This window comes from Lissotriton helveticus, chromosome 8, assembly GCF_964261635.1.
Source record: "Lissotriton helveticus chromosome 8, aLisHel1.1, whole genome shotgun sequence".
NCBI lineage: Eukaryota > Metazoa > Chordata > Amphibia > Caudata > Salamandridae > Lissotriton > Lissotriton helveticus.
The window spans coordinates 1,662,241,201-1,662,263,634 of record NC_136069.1 but is presented as its reverse complement, the minus strand read 5'-3'; the positions used below and the strand labels follow the sequence as shown (position 1 = coordinate 1,662,263,634).

At 45.7% G+C, this 22,434-nt stretch overlaps 1 protein-coding gene across 3 annotated transcripts in view; it reads left to right on the top strand.

The window, feature by feature from the left end:
* The window catches only part of LOC144773609 (transient receptor potential cation channel subfamily M member 2-like), a 1,291,174-nt gene that overhangs the window by 395,057 nt on the left and 873,683 nt on the right, over positions 1-22,434 (top strand). Inside the window, exon 1 of one of the 3 annotated variants that reach the window (XM_078658752.1) lies at positions 5,564-5,736. The exons of the other annotated variants lie outside the window; for them this stretch is intronic. Coding sequence (XP_078514878.1) covers positions 5,590-5,736 — 147 coding nt within the window. The 5' untranslated portion in view covers positions 5,564-5,589. Of the gene's footprint in view, positions 1-5,563; positions 5,737-22,434 lie in introns of those variants that run through there. 3 annotated transcript variants of the gene reach the window in all.

The following is a 22,434-nucleotide window of genomic DNA, read 5'->3' as shown; positions in this document are numbered from 1 at the left end:
CATTCGCAATATGTTTCCTTTCTCTATTCGCCCCCCTCCTCGCCCTCATCGTCCCTTCGTCATAGATCGGATGTTTCAGCCCAAACCTGGTGGAGTGAGTGGGTGATGCGACTTGTGATACCCCGTCCCAAAAACCCAATGCCCCTTCCCCAGGAGAAGTAGGTGGTACCCTCCCATCCGTGTCCCTGGACTATCGTCCGCAAAGTTAGGGGGGTGAATCCAGCGACGTGTCCTGTGCATCCACCTGCGAGTCCACTGCTCAGCTCAGTTATTGCATTAGTTAAATTGTGTCCGAATGTCTCGCTCTCCCACTCTCTGGAACCACCCTACCTGCATCCTCATATGATCGATTGGCTGACCTAAATCTGGTGGCAGAGGCAGAGTTGCTTTCTGCTGCGCACTGTGGCATCCATTTGAAAGACTGGTCTGTTGGAAAAGTGGGCTTGAGTCACCCTATCCCCTGCATATTAGCTTCCCCACCAAAGGGGTGAGGCCACATGTTCTGAGGAAGGTCAGAGCTGGTGGTGTCGGCACCAGACTGGGTTGGTACCCTACAGGTTTGAACAAACAAGACTTAGAGTTTGCCTCCTGACTTACGGCACTGGCGCAAAGAGATGGAGTGCTCGCCACACCTAGACTCCACTCTACTTGGAGTCGGGAAGGAAAATCAATCCTTTTTTATATGTAACCCTCACGCACTCTATTAGTGTCCTGCTTCATCATCGGGTTCACCCTAACTCTGAAAGGTTGCTCTTGATACAACCACATGCCGGGGAGAGGGGGGCAGAGTACATGAAGTTGCTGGGAGGGACCCTTGATGAAGGTTTGACTATGGGCCATCCCTTTAACCACCTGTCCCCGTGGGGTCAAAAGCTTTCAGATGATGGGTCGTATCAAGAGCGGCAAGTATATACCTGCCAGGGCTTGCGATGTGTACTTGCATGCTACACATGAATATTTACTCATGCAAATAGCTGTGTCACTGGTTGAGTGTTCCACATATTAATCTACCATGATGTAAGTCCAGGACCTTTTTAGGCCTGTCAGAGCAGGGATGAAACATGTTGGTTGAGTCAGGGTCATTTAATACTACAGTCCCCTTCCATACTTTTTTTTTTTTTTTAACTGTCCCAATCTGCTCCGCAAATAAAGGGATACCTTGGAGTGGATGAGGGATTTTTATCTAATAGTTATGCTCCCTAGTCTCCTATCTTAAGACCTCCCTGAATTACGTTTAAGCTCATCCTGACATTTAGGGGTCAGGGTGAACCCAATGATGAAGCATGACACTAATAGAGTGTGTGAGGCTTACATATAAAAAAAATACTTTTTCCTTCCTCACTCCACGTAGAGTGGAGGGTAGGTGTGGCGAGCACTTCGGCTCATTGCGCCAATGCAGTAAACTCAGGAGGGATACTCTAGGTATTGTTTGTTTAGCTTCGGGAGGACGTATCCCCCTCTCTCAGGTTAGAAAGGACTGGCACCCTCCAAGACTGGCAAGTATTCTCCATATTCCCAGTTTTTCAGACCCTACAGGTTTGACCTGAGCTGGTCGATGACTGCTTGCAAGTTCATAGCTCTGAGGGTCCTTGCACAACGTGCTTTTCTTTCTAGTGTTTGAAATGTTTATCTGTTTGGGAGGGTGGTTTGGTGTTAGATAATCGCACAATCACTCATGAGGGTGGAGGAGATAGTGTTACACCTTTCTGAGCCAAGATTTGTGGTGAGATTGTCCCCTACCCAGAGGGAGGGGGTGGGTGAATAGGAGACAAGATCTGGGTTCTGCAGTTGTGGGTATAGCCCTGGATTGGCAGCTGATGGCCTTAAGGACTGACACTTAAACTACTGGGGGCCTTGGGCCTATGGAAGGGAGGTGAGCCCCCATCTGGCAAACCGGATGTCTATGGACACGATTTCTATTGCATTTTCTCTGGTGTTATGGAATGTTCGAGGCCTGTGCAGCGACCCTAAGAGGTACAGGGTTTTCTCCTATCTGCGCTGCTACAAAATTCAGATCACACTACTCCAAGAGACACACATCCTTAGGGTAGACATAGGGAGGCTGGGGAAGTGCTATAGATAAAACATGAAACCAACACTGAGAAGGCTCACCTGTGATTTCAAGTAAACATATGGCACCTCCCCCTTGGCGCAAAACTCGAAGTGGCAACCAGATCCTCTTTGGAAAACAAGTGTGACTTTAATCACTTGATGGTCAAATTCCAATATAGTACAACACACACACATAGATAGTAAACAGATGACCGTCAAAGAAAGATAAATGTGAACTTGTAGGTGCGACTCTGCTTCAAATTAATAGTTTCATTGTAAAAAGGTTATTAGAACAAGGGAGGTGCAACCATATACACTATAATTAAAGACCTGCTCGTGTGACCTTTGTATGCAAATGATATTAAGTGACGGTGCACCGCAATACACTGATAAACTACTCAGTGTCCATGGGCGTTTGGCGCTGTGTTAATTTCCGAAGCGGCTACAGACATGATAAAACCATGAGACGGAGCAGTACTCGTGCACAGGGGCGGAGCTCGATCAATACATGTGTGTACACATGTATTATGTTACGCGTAGCTATGCGAACTGCTCTACGCGAACTGCATAGTGCACTGTTCAAAATGCTGTCCGCACTGATTGCACAGTGCGGACAAGCATCCAGCACTGTGCAATCAGTGCAAACTGCATCTTGCACAGTGCAAGTGTTCGTTTTCTGCTGCTCGAGTAGATTTCTACTCGAGCGGCAGCTTTCTCAACGGGGACTGGTAGTTTCTCATAGTGAGCGGTCGTGAGCATACGTGACCACTCACAATGAGAAGTCTGACCTTCCTGCGTTGAGAATATCTCCGGGAGGTTTATTTTCCACGCTCGTGATTGGCAACTTGATGTTGCTGATAGAGAACGAGGAAAAAGCCTTGCCAGGATTTCATTTTGCTCGCTCACGGTCGCCAACTTGACGTTGAGGACCACGAGCAAGCAAAAAATTACTGCTATGCGCGTTTGCACTGTGCTACGTGCAATTCGCGTAGTAGCGCAAACTATGCTAGCGTAGCACTTCGCCCAGGGTTAGTGTACACATCTGTGAAGGCAACAGACACCCCAAGGCGGACTGACTGAGAGGAAACAACAGATGTATTGGCTCTATTGACAACAAACAAAAGTTGTCCGGGCATACTTGTCTTTTACCCTAGTCCAAAAAAACACACGGTCACGGCAAGATACACTGATTTGGGCCTCATAGTAGCCAAACGCTTAATAACAAAGAGCTGGAAGCGCGCTCAACCTCCAGTACTGAACAGCTGGAATAATTCACTTGTAATATGGGCTCAAGCTGTAAGCATGTCGTTACACAGGGAGGAAATAGCGGGGCTGCGCAAATAACCGATTGCTCAATATTGGGATACAATACTTGTGGAACTAAAATACGTGGACAGGGTCAGTGTGTCCAGCTCCCCACGTGCAGACATTGAAAATCTGGACAACAGACCACAGCTGCCCTCACAACCTGACCCTGCACTTGGTACAACACTGCCAGGCCTATAAACAAGAAGGTAGGAGGTGCAAAGCATCAATAATAGGACAGACCTAATTGAACATTACGAATACCAGGGCAGAGGGGGAGGCTGGACAGAGATGGATAGGTTATAAACTAAGTGCGAAAACACTGACCCCTCGTCAGATTACTATGACCCAGCCGCGAAGGCTAAATGATGGCTCTTTTGTGATCTATTCTTTTCTATCTTTATTTGCTTTCTTTGGTTAAAAGTGAAAATTGTATCACGTTTGCATTATAATATGTTACACTGAGACATATGATATAGAACAGCATAATGTGTGTCCCACGGGTGAACAGACAAACAACTTTCTTGGGGGCAGGGCAACTCACAAAGCAGGCAGAACGCAACCTATTTATGTATGGACCACATATGTGTTCACCATCAAACCCGATTATCAGACGCAGATGTACGAATAATTAATGCACAAGCCTCAGTCATGCTGCTCTATACTCGTTATTCACAGCTGACTTTGTAAAAGTATATATTGTTTACTATGTACTTTATCATGCCCCTATCCCCCTATGCAATATGGTTAATAATGTTTTATTATGTCACTGTTTAAAAAATAACAAATGAAAATAAAGATGTTTTAAAAAAACTAAAAAAGGAAAGTTATCCGGCCTTCCCCGATCTCTGAGCTCGAAAGGAACACAAAGTCCAAGAAGAGAAAGAAAATCAGAAAGGCCCTCTTGGCTCCAGTGCACCAGGGCGCTCATTCGCGCCGCAGAAGGATAAGCGCCAAGACTCTGGACTGCTTTGTACTTCCTGGTGAATTATAAACAGTTGGTTCATTCGGATGCACTATATTTCTTCACTTTTTCTAACATTTTACACAATATATTCATTCATTGCAAGATGAGTAAATCAAAGCGAACACAATTACAGGTAAGAAAAGGAATCCAAACCTTCTGTAGTATTGCAAAATACTTTATAAATTGTATTCATTTATAAGTACTCATCTTAGAAGTATAAAAGGCTGTCCGCTTTATACAGTGGTGCACAAAGTGAAAATTAGTGACAATTGGTGCTCTGTGAAATTTTGTGCAAGTGTAATATACAATATGTACAATGCCAAGTTCAGGTAACAGGGAGGGGAATGGGAAAGGGGAGCGTGGCCAGTATTGCAAAGTCACAGAGTGTTCTATAGACCACACTAGTCCGTCTCAAATACAGAATACTTGGAAAGATGATCCACAGTTCTGTTTGTCAACGTTTCAACCCGAGTGTAGCGCGAGTGTAGCGTCTGCGAGGGTCTTCATCAGGACTGAGTGAAGGTAGGGGTACGTGTGGCAGCCTAATGATTGAAAAGGTAATTGTCAGGTTTGGATTCAGACATTTTAATCAACAACTGCGATTAGTGCACAGCGGTGACTACTCACCTCAAAGTAGGCCCAGCCGGGCTCTCCTTTGGTGTTCAATGTTTGCAGCTAGGCGATCAATGGCTAAAAAACTCCCTTACTGTCGAGTTCTGTTAAAGAGAGTATTGGCCTATTTAGGTCCTCCCAATAAATCGTGAAGAGCTTGACAGTTAACTAGTGACCGCGTTCATGACGCTTGCCTCAAATTAATTTGTAGAATCCCAATCTGTCGTCAGGATCCCTTCGCTAAGCGTGTGGCATCAAGCGTTTTCACTGATAAAGATATCAGCAGTTTCTAGAGAGGTGAGGGGCAGTGATTAGCTTTGCATAGAGAAACTAAATTAATAAAGCTAATTCGCTGGTATTCCTAATCCGTTTACCTTAATTTATAAACGGAATCCTTCGGTTACTTAAAGTATTCCAAGTGCGGTCCAACAGGATCCGCAGCTGCTCGGCCCGGTGGCGGGAAGTGCTCTGTCCGGGTTCACGGCGTGGATGACGGCGTGAGAAATCCTGAACTAGTTAAAGCCGGTATGTCAAGCGCGAGGGGGCTATCGGCGCTGACGCACAGCGGGTCGCTAGGCAACCCTTTCAACGTCAAACCTCACTGCATGACTCGAGGGATTTCCTAATGAGTGGGGGGCTATTTGGACCGGGGGATGCATCGCGACAATGGCTTTCATAACATTACAACGAACAGTGTGGGCTGTGTAGCCAATTCCAGTCTGCAAAGCGTCAGTACGACATATGCGGTTTGGTGGGAACACTGCCGCAGCGGAAGGAAACGCGGCGTACAAAAGACAAGAGTAAGCACAGGAATGTAGATGACCCAGCGCGACATGTCAATTTGTGGTTGATTGTACGAGGGGGTGTGTCGTTACTGTTGCATTTATTACATAGCATCAACCTCGTGGGCGAACTACATATTAATGCATATTAAGTACACAGTTACAATTACTCAGTGTTCATTATAATATCTAATTTTACATTGCTTTTGGGAATATGTTTGTTAGATAAAAACTCGGCATACAATAATTCATTAGGCGAAGGCACAACAATTCAAAATTAAGCAGGCACAAGAATTAGGCAGGCCATGCAGACCTGTATAATATTTAGAATACATAAACTATGGTAATCCCTGACCGAGGTCAGTGTGCCTAATGTTGCTAACATCTGTCAACGTGTTTGTCAGTGTTCTCAGTCTAGGTTGTGCTGGGTGGTATAGCACGTTAAGGGTATGGAAAAAGTGGAGCCAATCTAAATGGTATTATGTAGGCCCGATCAAAGCATACCCATAAACTACCCAGATTCAACAGTTATGTTGTAATTATAACTGCCCCATTTGTCTGGTAATTTCCTCGGTCTCATTCAACCCATTCTGCAATGAGTTGAGCGAATGTATCCATCGGCATTCTTTATAGTTCATAGAACGCGTGATTGAACCACCGCTAGGATTGGCATGGAACTTTTCCAAGTAGGGAGTGAGAGCCCTACCTTTTGCCGCCACTGCCAGGAGTCACCGGACGCCACTACCCGCGCCGCCGCCCCGGGACTACAATTCCCGGCAGCCTCAGCGGCGGCGCGCTCTACCCACGCCGCAGCAGCGCCAGGAGGCGCATTTAACAAGCGCAGCGGCTGGCGAAGCAGGGGAGCTTTTCAGTAGGGAGTGAGAGCCCTACCTTTTGCCGCCACCGCCAGGAGTCACCGGACGCTACTACCCGCGCCGCTGCCCCGGGACTGCAATTCCCGGCAGCCTCAGCGGCGGCGCGCTCTACCCACGCCACAGCAGTGCCAGGAGGCGCATTTAACAAGCGCAACAGCCGGTGAAGCGGGGGAGCTTTTCAGTAGGGAGTGAGAGCCCTACCTTTTGCCGCCACCGCCAGGATTCACCGGATGCCACTACCCGCGCCGCCGCCCCGGGACAGCAATTCCCGGCAGCCTCAGCAGGCGGCGCGCTCTACCCACGTAGCAGCAGCGCCAGGAGGCGCATTTAACAAGCGCAGTGCCCCGCTTCGCGGGACCAGCCGGGCCAAGGGCGGGCCCGTTTTAGCCCGTTTTAGCCCGTTCTAGTACGGTCAAGGACGGGACGGGCCACCTCTCTAACATCATTAATTAAGGTCAGTGAGAGGCTGTGTTTCCTTGTATTGCTTGGTACTGTTGTGGATTTATTTACCAACTGAGCTATTTTCTGCCGTACCATGTCTGCCTCACCTACCACGGGTGGTCATATTAGGAAATCTACTGGAGGGTCATTAATGGGTACTCTGGACAATTTTCTGGTAAGAGTATCTACAGCTTTAGCCCGGGACATTGAGTTAACAGAAAAGAGATTATCTCTGGACATTGCCTTCGACAAGAGCTCTTCAATGGGCAGTCTGGCTTAAGCCCAGTCCCCAGACCCCCAACAGCCTAACACCTATGACTTAACATCATCCCCGGGGGAGGGAGAGAGATGTCCAACATTACATCCTGAGGGGCCTTTAATATGCCAGACAGATTGTCCCACTATCTAAATGGACACGAGACCTGTGACCAACTCCCGTATTACGGCAGAGTCTGTGCATTCGCCCAATATTAAGACCCGGTCAGCTAGCAGTAACGTTAAAGCGGACGGACCTCAACAGTCATTGGGACCGACAACCAAAAGGAAGCGCACTGGGGCCCAAGCACAAATTTCTGGGAGATGAGCAAAAATAAGGAAAGAGACTTTGTCTAATGAGGCTTTACCTAAAGAGACTCCGATATCAGCCTCTTCCTACTACCGCCACAACACAACTAGCTACCGATGGGGATATTTTTCCATCATGCGATAGGGATGAAATACAAAGCCAGATGGGCCCATCATTCTGGACAAAATTAGTGTATTAAGAGGGCCTGCCTCCCATTGTGTGACAGACTGGACTCCATTGAATCTAGACTTGTGTGCCTTGAACTTTCAATTGCATCAGTACAGGCGAGGGGGGTGAATCGTGTCATTGGGATGAACAGTAAGCAGTCTAGTGTCCCAGGTCCAAGTGCAGTAGTTATTGACCCTAAAGCACCCTGTAAAATGAGTGATCATGCTGGTTTGTCTGAATCTTTGGAGCACTGTTCTGAATCCATTCCACTTAATCCGATAGTGGCAGAACAACCAGTACACAAGGATAGGATACAGCTAACAGTGCCTAGTGGACCTGTGACCCAGAAACAAGTTCCTGCCCATATTGTAGCTGGTCTACCAACTATAGAGCTCCCCCCAGAATCATCTCCTTATGTGGTAGTTTTGGCAGGGGTCCCTCCACTGAATCAGGGGAAAAAGGAAACGTATATGGACCTAAAGAATAAGTGTATTTTCTGGCTTAACAATAATCGTTCACTACCATCCCATGAGTGCAGAAATCCTCTTCGCTAGAAGAGTTGGGTGGGTGGGGAAACAGCCAAAGTCCACCGTAGGGGATTGCATAATTATTAATTTTAGTGATAGAAATGCTGTCAAATATATTTGTAACTGGCCACCTGGGGATACAGCATCCCCAATTTTATCGCTACCACGGTCTCATTTTTATGCACCAGCCTATTCCATGAACAGGGGAAAATTCCCAAACGGGAGGCTAATGGAATGGAGGGCCCCAGGGAACATAATGTTATCTAATAGGTTTGATGTCCTATCGGGGCTGGAGAATTGCGATTGACAGCAACTTTATGAATGTGGGAGTATAGATCCACTGGTTGAGAATGACAGTCTGGCGTGTGACAGATTGAGTTTTAGGTCAATTATAACTGGCCCAAATGAAAGGAGTGTAGCTCTCACAGAGAAGGCTGAAGATGACCTATTGCCCCAGGTACTGAGAAGGGAAAACCACCAACCAAATTTTGAATTGGATGTACTGCCATGTCAAGTTCCCTACACTGAGGGGGCTGAGTATATTAATAGCCTTCCCAGTGAAATATGCTTGACATCATTGATGTCATGGAATCTGGCTAGTATGGGATCGAAGGTGGCCTCGCCAGACTGGGCAGATTTTATTGATAACTTTGATATCTGTCTCTTCCAAGAGACTTGGACTTTTGAGCCAGTACACAGGGTGGGTCATCTTAATTTCTATGTCCCGGCTGTCATAAACTGTAAGATTCAGCCTCTTCCTGTCCAAAATTGTGACATTCTTGTAGTGCGCCTTACCTTCTCTGCTACCCAAAACATTGCTATATTTAATGTCTATGCAAGGGGTCTACCTGGTGGAAAGAAATCGAAAGTGGTAACAGCCTTAGAAGCCATAATTGAGGCTTTACCAAGTGATGTATTGCCCTTGATAGCGGGGGATTTTAATACGACTTTTGAGCCACTAGGGCACGAGGACTTGAGTCTAACGGAGGAGGAAACTCCAGGTGGGGGGGTCCCTGAACTTGAGTTGGAGCCCATAAATAGATGGTCAGAGGCCGCAATGCAACTAAAAGGGCTATGTCTTGGAAACCAGCTAAGGGCAGCTAACGGCCGAACAACTTTGGACAGGAATGGAGCTAGAACTTACGATAACGGTCTAAGGTCTAGCCGAATAGATTATTTTCTTGTCCATTTAGAAATTTGGCACTCTTGTGGATATGGAGGTGAAAAACCGCATTGAGAGTGACAACAATCCTTTTGACTTCACAATTTAGGTTGGGCCTAGAGGGAGGGGGAGTAGTAACCCAGGGCGCATGGGGCGTCGAAATCGCCCTGACGAATGATGAACGCCACCTTAAGTGGTGTAATGTCACCAAGAATGCAGATGCCTTGACTGCTATTAGGAGCGAAGTCGACGGGGCACTGGAAATCCTGGAGACAGGTGCACTCAATGGGGTAATGAATCCCTCCCTTCTGGATACCCATACTAATCTATTTGCTAAGCTCCGGAAATATTTTTGTAAATCAGGCTCAGCTCGGAACAAGCAAAGAAAGAAACCTGAGAGCTGGTATAATGCCGCCTGATGGCAATCACGTGTCGAGTTGAGCCTTGCATTAAAAGCAAGGGATTCTATTAAAGTAAGAGCGGCACGTGGTAACTACAGGAAAACTCAGGCCATTGCAAAAAAGGCATGTGAAGAGGGTAAATGGAGGCAACCCAAGGAAGTGTGTGCAGCTAAAGACTCGAAATCCTTCTGGGACATTTTTTAATTGGATAGGGATGAGTGTCAGGATTGCCCGCAGAACAATGTTGCCAAAGATTCGTGGGTTAAATATTTTGGGCCGCAATACGCATGTAGTAGCGGTGATAGTCTAGGGGACGTAGATAGGGCATTAGACTGAGTAACTGAGGGACGAGCCCCGGGAATGGACTGTATTCCTGCCGACGTGTTTTTAAACGATAGGCAACGTTGGCGGAAATGCATTTTCTATTTAGTAAATGCTATAGCCCAAGGGATGGTTGTCTCCCACTCCTGGAAGGGAGCAGAAATTGTGCCTGTGTATAAGAAAGGGGACCAGGTTCAAGCAGGCAATTATAGGCCTATCAGCCTTATAGACTCTATTCAGAAGATTATGGGCTGTCTTGTCTTGGGGAAAATTCAGGCCTGGATGGAGGACAATAACTTCTTGAGCCCACTCCAGGCCGGTTTTCGCCCCAAGACTAGTACGATTGACCAGGTATTTCGGTTTGTTATCCTCTATTGGAGGATGGTGGTCTTTGGGAAAGGGACATTGTATGCAGTGTTCGTGGACTTGAGGGTGGCCTTCGACCTGGTGCCACGCCAAAAACTGTGGCGAGTCCTGGAGGAACTGGGTATGGCCCCGGAATTGCTGACTGTGCGTTTGCACGAGGACAACTTCGCCCGGGTCCGGTGGGGGCTAAGAGGTGACGGAAACCTTCCCAGTTGAGCGGGGAGTGCGGCAGGGATGTCATGACACCCACCCTGTTCTCACTCTTCGTGAACAGGGAGGCGGACTACCTCTCCCTCGAACCAACCGATGCCCCTGTGATGGCGGGTAATCGTGTCCCAATCCTCATGTTTGCGGACGACACCTTGATAGTCTCCAAGACACCGAGTGGCCTTCAGCGGGCACTCTGTCGGTTTGGAGAATGTTGTCGTTCGCACGGACTGGAAATAAAGACTGCAAAAACAATGTTTATGGCCCTTAATGATCGTAAACCCTCCAAGTCCTTTAAACCATACAGAGGAAGCATGGATATAGATAATTGCCCACTAGAGCAGGTTGATGCCTTTACTTATCTGGGGGTGACCCTGCAGAGGGACATGCGCTAGAATAGCCAACTTGATCAGGCTGTACTAAAGCACCAGCAGCAGTCGGGTCTCCTCCTGAAAAAGTTCAAGAACTCAATAACGAAATCTAGAAGTCCATTTCTCAAGATATATGGTACGAAGGTATTAAGCTCGGTCCTCTACAGTTCCGAATTATGGGTATTCGAGAAGCCCGACATTGGCAGAAAATGAGTTCTTGAGAAAAGCCATAGGTGTCGCGCAAAGTACTCTATTAGGACCACTGATGTGGGATTTTGGGAGGAAAGTAGTTAAAGACCTAGCTACCCTGCGTCCATTATTGTATTGGCACAGAATATGGACCACTGAGGAACTTTTGCATTACGCTCAGGGTCTAAAAGATATTATTGAAATAGACTCCTTCCAAAAAATAACTTGGCTGAAGGAAATTAAATCCCTGTTACTAAGATTAGGAATGAGAGAACTGTGGGATGACACCGCAAATGCAGTATTTCCCTCTAAGAAGCTTTTGAAAGCCAGCTACTGGGAGATGACTATTACAACAACATTTGCAAAAGGTCTCTCCTCATCTTACAGGTAGATTTGTTGAATACAAAGCTCGACCAATGATGGAACCATACTGGGATGCTATAGAGAACCCGATTGATCGTAAGCTTTATTTTCAATTTAGGATAGGCACTCTCCCAATAAAGGTGTTTACAGAACAATGGGCAGGAACAACTGATGACAATAAGTGCCCGTGGTGCAGGGACCAGCAAGAATCTGAAAGCCAGATCTTGTTTTTTTGTCCCAACTATGCTGCACCTCGAAAAAAGTGGGTGAAACCTATATGCCGATTAATTGGAACACGCAGATATAGGGAGGCATTGAGAATCTTAGCCACAGACCCAAGTCCCCCTATTGCTATAGCTGTAGCCAAGTTCTTGAAATGGGCTTGGGTTATTCGCTCCAAGCAGTAGTTCTGCATAGGTAATGATGCTTTTTGTTTACCGCCCTAGATTAGCTTCAACTGAATGGATTATCAAATAACACAGGAGAAATTGTTCGATTTTAAAAATTATAGACTTGTGTTTATGTAATGATCATACTCTGCAGGTGTCTTGTGGAAGTTTAATTATATTTTTAATATATTTATATAAATGTACTTTGGTATTTATCTTACTGCTTTTACTTGTAAATATTGGATGTTTTATGAAATACTTTTATGACTTAATTGTCGCATAAAGTTATGATTGATTGGAACTTTTCCAAAACCCACCATTTCATATCGTCGGGTGTGTGGTTGTGTGTAATGTAGTGTTCAACCAAGGGGGCCCCTAGTGTTTTGCTCCTTATACGGCTCATGTGTTGCAAGATCCTAGCTTTTACTTTCTGCGTTGTCTGGTCCACGTAGATTTTGGCACAAGGGCAAAGTATAGCATATATCAGATTTGTGCTGTTGCAGTTGGTGAAGTATGGCAATTTGTAAGATCTGTTATTGTGCATAAAGTAATTCCCTTCCTGGCTTAGGTCACAGGTTCTGCAGGTCCCACATTTGTGATGTCCAGTTATAGGTGGAAGGCCAACGTATTCTCTCGGGTCCGTTCCCTTCGGTGGTTCCAAGAAGGCTTTCACCACCATGTTGAGGAAAATTGAATTTTGCCCTGTTATGTGTCCCTACGTGTTCCCCAACATGTAATATATATGCATGACCTCCATGCATTATCTTTCCATGGCCGAAAATAAAGACGCATTTACAGTTGCGTCCACCGTTAGTATGTCAGTTATCCAGTCCTCCGTGAAAGCAACGTGAATTAGGCTTTTAGGCCTATGTTGCCAACGTTTTTACATTGTGCACGTTAAATCATCGAGATGCACCCGTTTCTAAGGCTCAGCAGGGCCCGGACACGAGATCCAGGCCTCAAGCCTCCTGAACCACTCCGAGAGATGCAGCCCCGCCCGCATCCCTGACCCTTCCCTTACTTCCTGCCAAGCAACGCGGTGCCCGGCTCGGCCTGGCCTGGCCTGCCAAGAATATGTTATGCCTACAGTTATCTGTTCAGCTCCCCGGATTCACATTCCTAGCTAACGAACAGGATAAACATATCCATTTACAGTCTAGTCCTTCTGTCTCCATGCAAGTGATTTACTGAATTAGTATCCATAGAAGACCCATAGCTCACGCAATACATGAAGAAATATATGCATACACTAGCCTTTAGTGACAAGTAGCCTTTGCCCTGATGACTTTTAGAATCAAGCAACATGTACTCCAAACACAAGATATCAGATACGCTATAGGTACAGGTCGTTCTGACATCCCAGACTTCAGTCTCCTCTACTAGTGCTAGAAGTCAGCGCTCCCCAGCCCTCCCCAGTTACACGTCATGACTCGTTTTGCGCGCACCAGTAGGTTAAAGGTTCCAGCTGCCCATGAAACCCCCTCCATATGTGGTAAATAAATAAATTACTGGTACTATTTTTCTATGCATTAAATGAAAAGGATAGCTCAATAAATGAGAGGCAGAGTCCGTGGTATCTGAGTCATACGGGCTTTAATTAAGTGGCTCGAGCCAATGGACATCGTGTTCCATCACCTACTAAGGTTCAGGAAGGGACAATCTCAATATTTCACTAACATCATACAATATATATAGTAGAACAGTACAGTTGCATTGAATACAGTAGGCGTAACAAGTGAAAAAGGAAAGATAAGAACATATGGGCGTGAAAAGAAGGCGTGCACAGGGCGTACACGGAGGTGTGTGATGTAGACGTCACAGAAGTGTCATAAGTGGGTGGACACAGAGGGGGTTTCATGGGCAGCTGGAACCTTTAACCTACTAGTGCGCGCAAACGAGTCATGACGTGTAACTGGGGAGAGCTGGGGGGGCGCTGACTTCTAGCACTAGTAGAGGAGACTGAAGTCTGGAATGTCAGAACGACCTGTACCTATAGCGTATCGGATATCTTGTGTTTAGAGTATATGTTGCTTGATTCTAAAAGTCATCAGGGCAAAGGCTGCTTGTCACTAAAGGCTAGTGTGTGCATATATTTCTTCATGTATTGCATGGACTATGGATCTTCTATGGATACTGATTCAGTAATTTACTTACATGGAGACAAAGACTAGACTGTAGATGGATATGTTTATGCTGTTCGTTAGCTAGGAATGTGAAGACGGGGAGCCGAACAGATAACTGTAGGCATAACATATTCTTGGCAAGCAGGCCAGGCCTAGCCGGGCACCGCGCTGCTTGACAAGAAGTAAGGGAAAGGTCAGGGATGCGGGCGGGGCTGCATCTCTCGGAGCAGTTCAGGAGACTTGAGGCCTGAATCTGGTGTCCGGATCCTGTGGGGCCTTAGAAACGGGTGCATCTCGATGATTTAACGTGCACTATGTAAAGACGTTGGCAACATAGGCCTAAAAGCCTAATTCACGTTGCTTTCACGAAGGACTGGATAACTGACATACTAACGTTAGACGCAACTGTAAATGCGTCATTATTCTCGGCCATGGAGGGAAAATGCATAGCGACCATGCACATATATTACATGTTGGGGAACACGTAGGGACACAACAGGGCAAAATTCAATTTTCCTCATTCCCTCCTTGTTCCCTACGTTCCCTTCAGGAAACATCAATATTCATGAGTCCCTCTATCTGTTCATACAGCATCATTTGCTCGTCTTTTCTTATTTGGGAAGGGGATCGTGGACGTGGAATACAAGATGTAGCGCACAAGCCGCAAATTGCTGGGCCACATTGTAAACAGAGACAACAACTGAATATGATCATTACTATTACTCCCAGGAATGATAGCACTTTCCATCCCCATGCAGATATTACACTCCAGAGCCAACCGGACCAAGTCCAGGTGCCTGGAGTCTGGTGTAGCTGATGAGCTATTTTATGAAGTCTAGTTATTGCTGAATATACAGACGGTGCGTTATTAGGAATGAATACGCAACAACTAGATCCGATGACTCTACAAGCTCCGCCCCTATCGGCCAGGATGACGTCAAGGACAAGGCGGTTCTGAAGAACAACAAATCTCATAGCAGACTGCTCTTCTGTTAAGTTACCTAGGGCGGAAGTAGTCTCATTCACTACTGCTTCAAGGGTTCTGGTTAACCTGCGTATTAATTTACTATTCTGGACAGGACCTATGAAGAAAAAGAAACCTTTATTGAAATCCGTATACTGTTCCAATGCAGTTTCAGTCTGATCGACAATTGGGGACTCGATCTCCCTTCTATGTCTGACGTGTACTAGATGGGTATTTCGGTGATAATCGGATGGGGCTAGAAAAACTGGTGGCAGTAGGAATGCAATGTAACATGTTCCATCCCAATCTAGGGGCAAACGTACATAAGCGGTCTGACCACATATAAAATAGGAATGACGTGAAGCTTTGAAAGTAGACTTCCCATCGTCACTGTACTCGACCACAGTAGTACAATCACTGTGTCCTAGGTGTACTGAATCATTCTTTCTAACACATAATTCGCCTTTCACTGGTAGAACTGTTATAGAAGGCAAGTCTGAATTAGTCTCGGACTGAACATTCAAAATCATGAGGTTAGAGGAAAAATTACCTAGATCATATACTTCATTTTCTAGATCTATCCCTGTCCTATGGGGAAGACCGTCCTTGTCTGGGAAACAGGTCTGATTCATAACTGTATTCAGAAGGGACTTATCGTCTAAAGATGACGTTAATGTAAACCATGCTCCACACGAACCATTGTGTGAAAACGGATAGGGAAAAAGTGGCAGAGCTCCCTTCACTGTCTGAAAAGGGGGGAGTCGACCACATACCCAGCAATTAGTGGCATTGCTGGTCTGATGTGAATAGTGTAACATACGAATAAAAGTATTGTTGCGCATTGCAAGTCGATAGGATAACTCGTGAGGGGGTAGATCACTAAATGTGTGCTCTACAGTATCATTAGAGGAAAGGTGTACATGTGAATCGAGAGGAGGAAATAATACGTGTAACAAACCACTTATACATGTGATCGTAAGACTCTCACTATGTGGGTCTATCTCATACATGTCAGAAACCTGTCTAACCGCTTCACCCGAGGGGGACTTAAACAATTAAACGCTGTCTGACTTACTAGACCTCAATTTGACTTTATACTCCTGCTGCGGAGTTTTCTCTAACAGGGGAAGTTTAGAGTCCGTATCGGGGCAGTCCTTGAAAAAAGTCTTTGGACGCAGTCCATGGAAACGCTTGATGTGACTGGAATGGAGCCAGCCTTTTCTTCCTTGTAGCTTTACGGCGGTCCTTGTGGTCATCAGAACGAGTTTTGGCTCCTTCCAGCGGGGCTCCAGAGGACTTGAGCGATCAAAATTCCGAACCAATACTAGATCTCCTGGAACGACCTCGTGCGGTTTCACCTGGGTGTTGTCCGGAAAGGCAGCCGCGACCTGTGAATGACAAGAGAGTAGTGCAGACATCAAGGAAGCTAGGTAATCTGTCAGCATGTTACCGTCAACATCGGTGATTTTACGAGGCATAGGTGTACCCCACATGTTCGGGGGACGACCAAAAACTACTTCGTAGGGTGACAAACCAGATCTGGAATGAGCGACCATTCGCATATAGAAGAGGGCAACCGGCAGGGCTACCATCCAATCTACACCTTTTTCTGCACAGACCTTCGCTAATCGTATTTTCAGAGTTTGATTGTGGTGCTCGACGAGGCCAGCTGCCTCGGGGTGTCGTACGCAGTGGAATTTCCACTGGTACCCTAACAGAAGTGATACCTGTTTCATGAGGTCGGACGAGAATGGCTGTCCATTATCTGAATACACGACACGGGGTAAACCGTATCGAGGGAAAAACTCACGTACCAGCTGCTTGGCAGTGGTCACGGCAGTATAATCTGAGACTGGATATGCTTCTGTCCATCTGGACAAAGCGCATACAACTACGAGGACATACTTGAATCCTCGACATCGGTTCATCTGGATATAATCCATCTGGAGGACTTCAAAAGGGTCGTCAGGAGGATGAAATCCACCTTGTTCCACGGGAACACCTTTACCTGGATTAAACTGACAACAGATCATGCAGGTACGCACTTTCTGCTTCGCTGCTGCTCGTAAATGCTTGTTAAACCAGAGGTTCTGGATGCTGTCTAACATGGCTTTTTCTCCTAAGTGTGCTGGACTGTGTGCTGTATTAATAATGACTTGAACCATAGAGTCGGGGAGAAACCATGTGGCTTTTCCCTTCGTCAACCATCCCTGATCTGTCTGGACCCCTCCTTGTTCAGACCATTTCTTGATTTCGTCTGGAGTAGCATGTGTCTGTATGTCTAGTACATCTTGTGTAGGATCCTTAACTGTCATGCAAGTCGTCAGAACTGGAACGTCTGTCTTTGTCGTGTCAGCTGGAATGTCTGGAGTCTGAGCTGTAAGCTTGGCTGTTCGATCTGCCAGGTCATTACCCTGGGAAATGGTGTCAGTGACTCTTGTATGTGCCTTGCACTTCATAATGGCTATAGCTGTAGGTAAATGTATTGCTTCTAACAGAGCTTGAATGAGGGGGCCATGCTGAATCTTGGCTCCATGAGAGGTCATAAAACCTCTTTCTTGCCAGAGGACTCCAAAGTCGTGAACGACTCCGAATGCAGAACGTGAATCTGTATATGTTTACTTTCAGGTTCTTGGCTCGTATGCAGGCTTGGGTCAGAGCGATGAGCTCTGCTGCTTGGGCAGACAGGGTGTCAATACGATGTGTTTCTATAACTTCAGTTTCAGTAGTCACTGCATATGCTGCTACTAACTCTCCTGTACTTGTTCTCATACATGAACCATCCACAAAGTGTCAGGTCTGGGTTAGGTAATGCAATGTCTGTCAAGTCTTGTCTTGGCTTCGTCATGGTGTTAATAAATTCCACACAGTCATGTGTTGTAGGGTTTGAGGTAATAGAGTGTAACAGTGTAGCAGGATTTAATATGTTGCAACGTCTGATCTCTATGTGTGGCTGAAACAGTGTCAGTTCATATCCTGTTAATCGTGCTATAGTCAAGTGCTGAGTCTGTGTTCGGTTTAAAAGAACTTCCACGGAGTGTGGAACTTGTACTGTCAGGGGGTGTCCTAACACTATGGAATCACTTTGTCTGATTGCTAAAGCTGTGGCTGCAACTGATTTGAGGCACGCAGGCAAAGCCTGGGCTACTGGATCCAATGTGCTAGAAAAATAAGCACAAGTCTTGTTTTCTCCTGCTTGATCTTGTGTGAGAACAGATAATGCTGTACCATCGCGTTCAGTGACAAAAAGTGTAAAAGGTTTACGGTAGTTTGGTGTCGCTAAAACAGGAGCTTGGCATAAAGCTTTCTTTAATTCTTCGAAAACAAGTGTGTTCCTGGGTCCAAGGGAGGACAGTCGATGTCGCTGCCTCCTGTGTTGTTAACTGTATCAGTGGCTTGGCTAGATATGCGTACTGAGGGATCCATTGTCTACAGGAAGAAGTGAGGCCGATAAAAGCTCGTACCTCCTTCTGTGTCTTTGGCTGTGGAAGATGTGCAATTAACTGGATACGGTCAGGTGTCAGCTGTCTACCCCTCTTGGACAGCAAGTGACCAAGGTATACCACTTGCTGGACACAGAATTGCAGTTTCGAAGGGGACACCTTGTGCCCCATTTCTGCCAGGAAATACAAGACTGTCAGTGATGCACGTTCGCAGTCACGTTCTGTACGGGCTGTGATCAATAGGTCATCAACGTACTGGAGCAGGGCAGTGTCAGTTGGCATGTGAATACTATCTAGTTGTCGTTTCAGTGCTTGACTGTAAATACTAGGACTTTCTGTGAACCCTTGAGGTGCACGTGTAAATTTATAGCTTCTTCCATTTAAACAGAATCCGAAAAGGAACTGGCTGTCCGGATGGATGGGGACACTAAAGAAGGCGTTCTTGAGATCGATGACAGTAAAGAACGCTGCTTCGGAATCAATGGCAGTCAATAGGGAAGAGATGTCTGGAACCACTGGGTACTGGGGTATGATACATTTATTAAGTTCTCGAAGGTCAATCACTAGTCGATAAACTGGAGGTGCATTTGGGTCAGTACGTTTAAGGATCGGAATGATTGGAGAATTACATACATTGGAGTCAGTTTCTACAACCACTCCTTGAGCAATGAGCTCGTCAATAATTTTCGATAAGGCTGTTACAGCCTCAGGTGGCAACTTGTATTGTCGGATTCGGGGTAGTACAATTCCTTGTTTCAGAGTGACACGATATGGTGTAATGTGCATACAACCTACATCAGTTGGACCGTGCGCCCATAAATGCTGTGGTACATTCAGTAATCTGGGATCAAAATCTCTTAACACATAATGTCCTTTAAAATCACGTAAAAACAATCTCACTCCTTCCGGAGAACAACAAATCACTGCTCCCAATTCTTTCAATGTTTTAATACCAAGTAAGTTTTCTGGACATGATTTCGTAAGTAACAAGTCTGTAGTTCGGGACAATGGACCGACTTCTAGGGAAACTGGTTTCGATATTTCATTAACAATAGGCTTTCCTGAAAATCCCAGGGAAACATTTCTTGAGCCTGAGAGAGGAGCCCCTGGAACCTCGTCATGACTGATGGTAGTCCTACTTGCCCCTGTATCAATCAGAAATTTTCTGTCTTTCCCTAATACTTGACTATGTACATAGGGACCCTCTTGATCTACAGGAACCTCGATGAGAGGTAAGCCAACCTCCCTCTCTAGGCTGTTTCATGAATACTGCTGATAATCTGGGTACTCTGACTGTGCGTACTGGTACATCTGCTGTGTAACTTGTTGTGTGGCAGCTATAGGCTGCGGTACTGTAACTGTCTGTTGTGCGTTCTGCGGTGGTTGCGTATTTTGCGGAACATGTTCCTGTCTAGGAGGGCGCGGTCTCTCTTTCGTCTTACCAGTAGCTATGTTGTGTTTCAGAACGGCACATTCGTTTATATAGTGACCTGGCTGTTTACAGTAATTGCATGTCCCTTTAACAGGAGCTGCAGAATGACTGGTCGGAGTCGTACCCCTCTTGTGACTATCCACCGGAACAGACTGTGCAACTAGTACTTTCATTTTTGTGTCTTTCATACGTCTCTTTTCGTGTTCTTGCTCTTCTCTGATTCGGTTCTGGTGGTACTGTAACATTTGTAACATTTGGGACGGGGTATTAGCTTGCCAGGTACTCAACTTTCAGTACTCGATTTTTAACTTGTGGTAAAGAATTCTCTACTAATTTGGTAACAAAAAGATGTGGATACGATTCACTACTCGTTTTCAAGCCGCTATTAATAATGAAACATTTCTCAAACCTGGAATAAAAATCACTAGTGTCTTCGTCTTGTTTCTGTTTACAGGCTGAGATGGCATCCCAGTCTTCCTTTTTCGTGGTTAGTAATCTTGGCAAGACTTGTATTAACAACTCGGGCAATGCTTTGGCTTTTTCCCCAAGACCAGTACCAGGAACTCGTGTTTTATCTTCTAATTCTGCCCAGTCAATCTTTTTCTCTCCCACCTCCCATTCTTTTTCTTTAAGTTTCTCATATATGCCCGCAGGCAACAGGACCTTTAACATTTTAATGATATCGGGATACGTGTATTCTCCCATGCGGAGCATGTCTTTTAATTCCCGGTGGAACCCTGCTGGATCTTTATCGTGACAGGGTACTAACTTTTTCATTTCCAGTAGTTCTATTTTCGTTAAAGGAGTGAAAACAAATACTCGTTCGAGCGTACCTCCCGTTCCCTTAACAGGATGGACTTCTCGCAAGGGATTTTGTCTGTCTATGTAAAATGTCTTCCTTACTGGGGGTGGAACAGGAACAAAATGTGGAATCAGGAAAGTTCTGTATTTGTGGCGTTGTTCTAGAATGACATTAATCAAATCGGTACCTAGGCCTTTCCACCTGTTTAGAAGTAACTCGTCCAATACATTATATAGGGGACCTGGATCAGAATACTGACTTTCATATAGTGTAATGAGGTGTTGGATCATGTACATACCCACCAGTCGCTGTTCGTCTGGGGAAAGATTCAGAAACGTTTGGGCCACTACTTCGTCTGAAAATGTGCTAGAATCACTAGTCCATTGAACTGCTGATCGGGCTAGTTCCTGTTCATGCATGGTACTAAGCTCACTGTAACCTATTCGTAGTTTCAGAACTCTGTCGGTAGTTTGGAATAAATGCTCAAGAGAACACTGTTCTGGTACGGGAGGAAGAAAAGTTTTCTTACATTCTAAGCGTGTGTGTCTGTCAAAAGGTCTCGTCCTACCTACGTACGCTATTCTGTCTGGGTTCTCTATGTCTATATCTTCGTCTGAAGTGTCATTCTCTTTCTCGGGTTCTCTCGTTGCTTTCTCCCTTTCGTGTATGCCTAGAATTTCTTTACGAATCTTTCTATACATGGTTTCTATACAACTTTGTTTACTGTGTTTTCCTTCTGCTATATTATCACTCCATCTTGTCAGGACTTTCATCTCGTCTTTGTTTTTACCAGGCTGGTCTTGTTCTCTTATTAAACAATTTATCAAAAACTGCAAGATCATATTTTGAGTCTCGACTTTCCTGTGTGCCATAGCCTTGTGAATACTTTCTGGTCTTTCTCCTGTTCTGATGAAATGATATATTCTGTCTAAATGTTCCCTCATTTCTGGTATGATAGTCAAATAACTTGCAACTCGTCGTAGACGAACGGAATATAATATCATGTGATCTTCGCCTGGCACTGGATCATATCTACAATCAGTAAGATATTGTTTGAGGGCTGCGTATGTAGCCATTTTTGGCGTACGTTGTAATGCTGCGTCTCTCAGCGTCATTCGTTTTACTTGAGGCGGGGTGATAGGGATACCTCCCCCTGCTCCTCCTGAACTTGAATCGTCAACTAATACTGTGTGTGACGTTGCTGGTAATGTGACTGGTAAAGTAGGCATACGTAATGTGGGTTGGTCCTGGGTTACTGGCGGATTAAAAGGATTCCCGGGACCAGTGGCTGGAGGAACAGTAATTGTGTTATCAACAGGGTTTTGGGGTTGAGCAGGCGGGGGAGGACGCGGATTTGTATATTCTGGGACAGTATCGTCTAAATAGGAAGAAAGGAAAATTTCAGCTGCGGTTGGTTTATGACGTAGCTTAGTCGGGATCAATGGTGGCGGTAAATTACAGGGTGCTTCCGGGGTCGCGTTAGGCAGGCCCTCGGCGAGAAGGGGATACATGCCTTTAATAAGGGCATTTCTTTGTCTGTCTAACTGTTCTGCTCTAACTCGTTCACCTTCTTCTAGTAGTTCCCTTTCTTGGGCTTTTTCTGATGA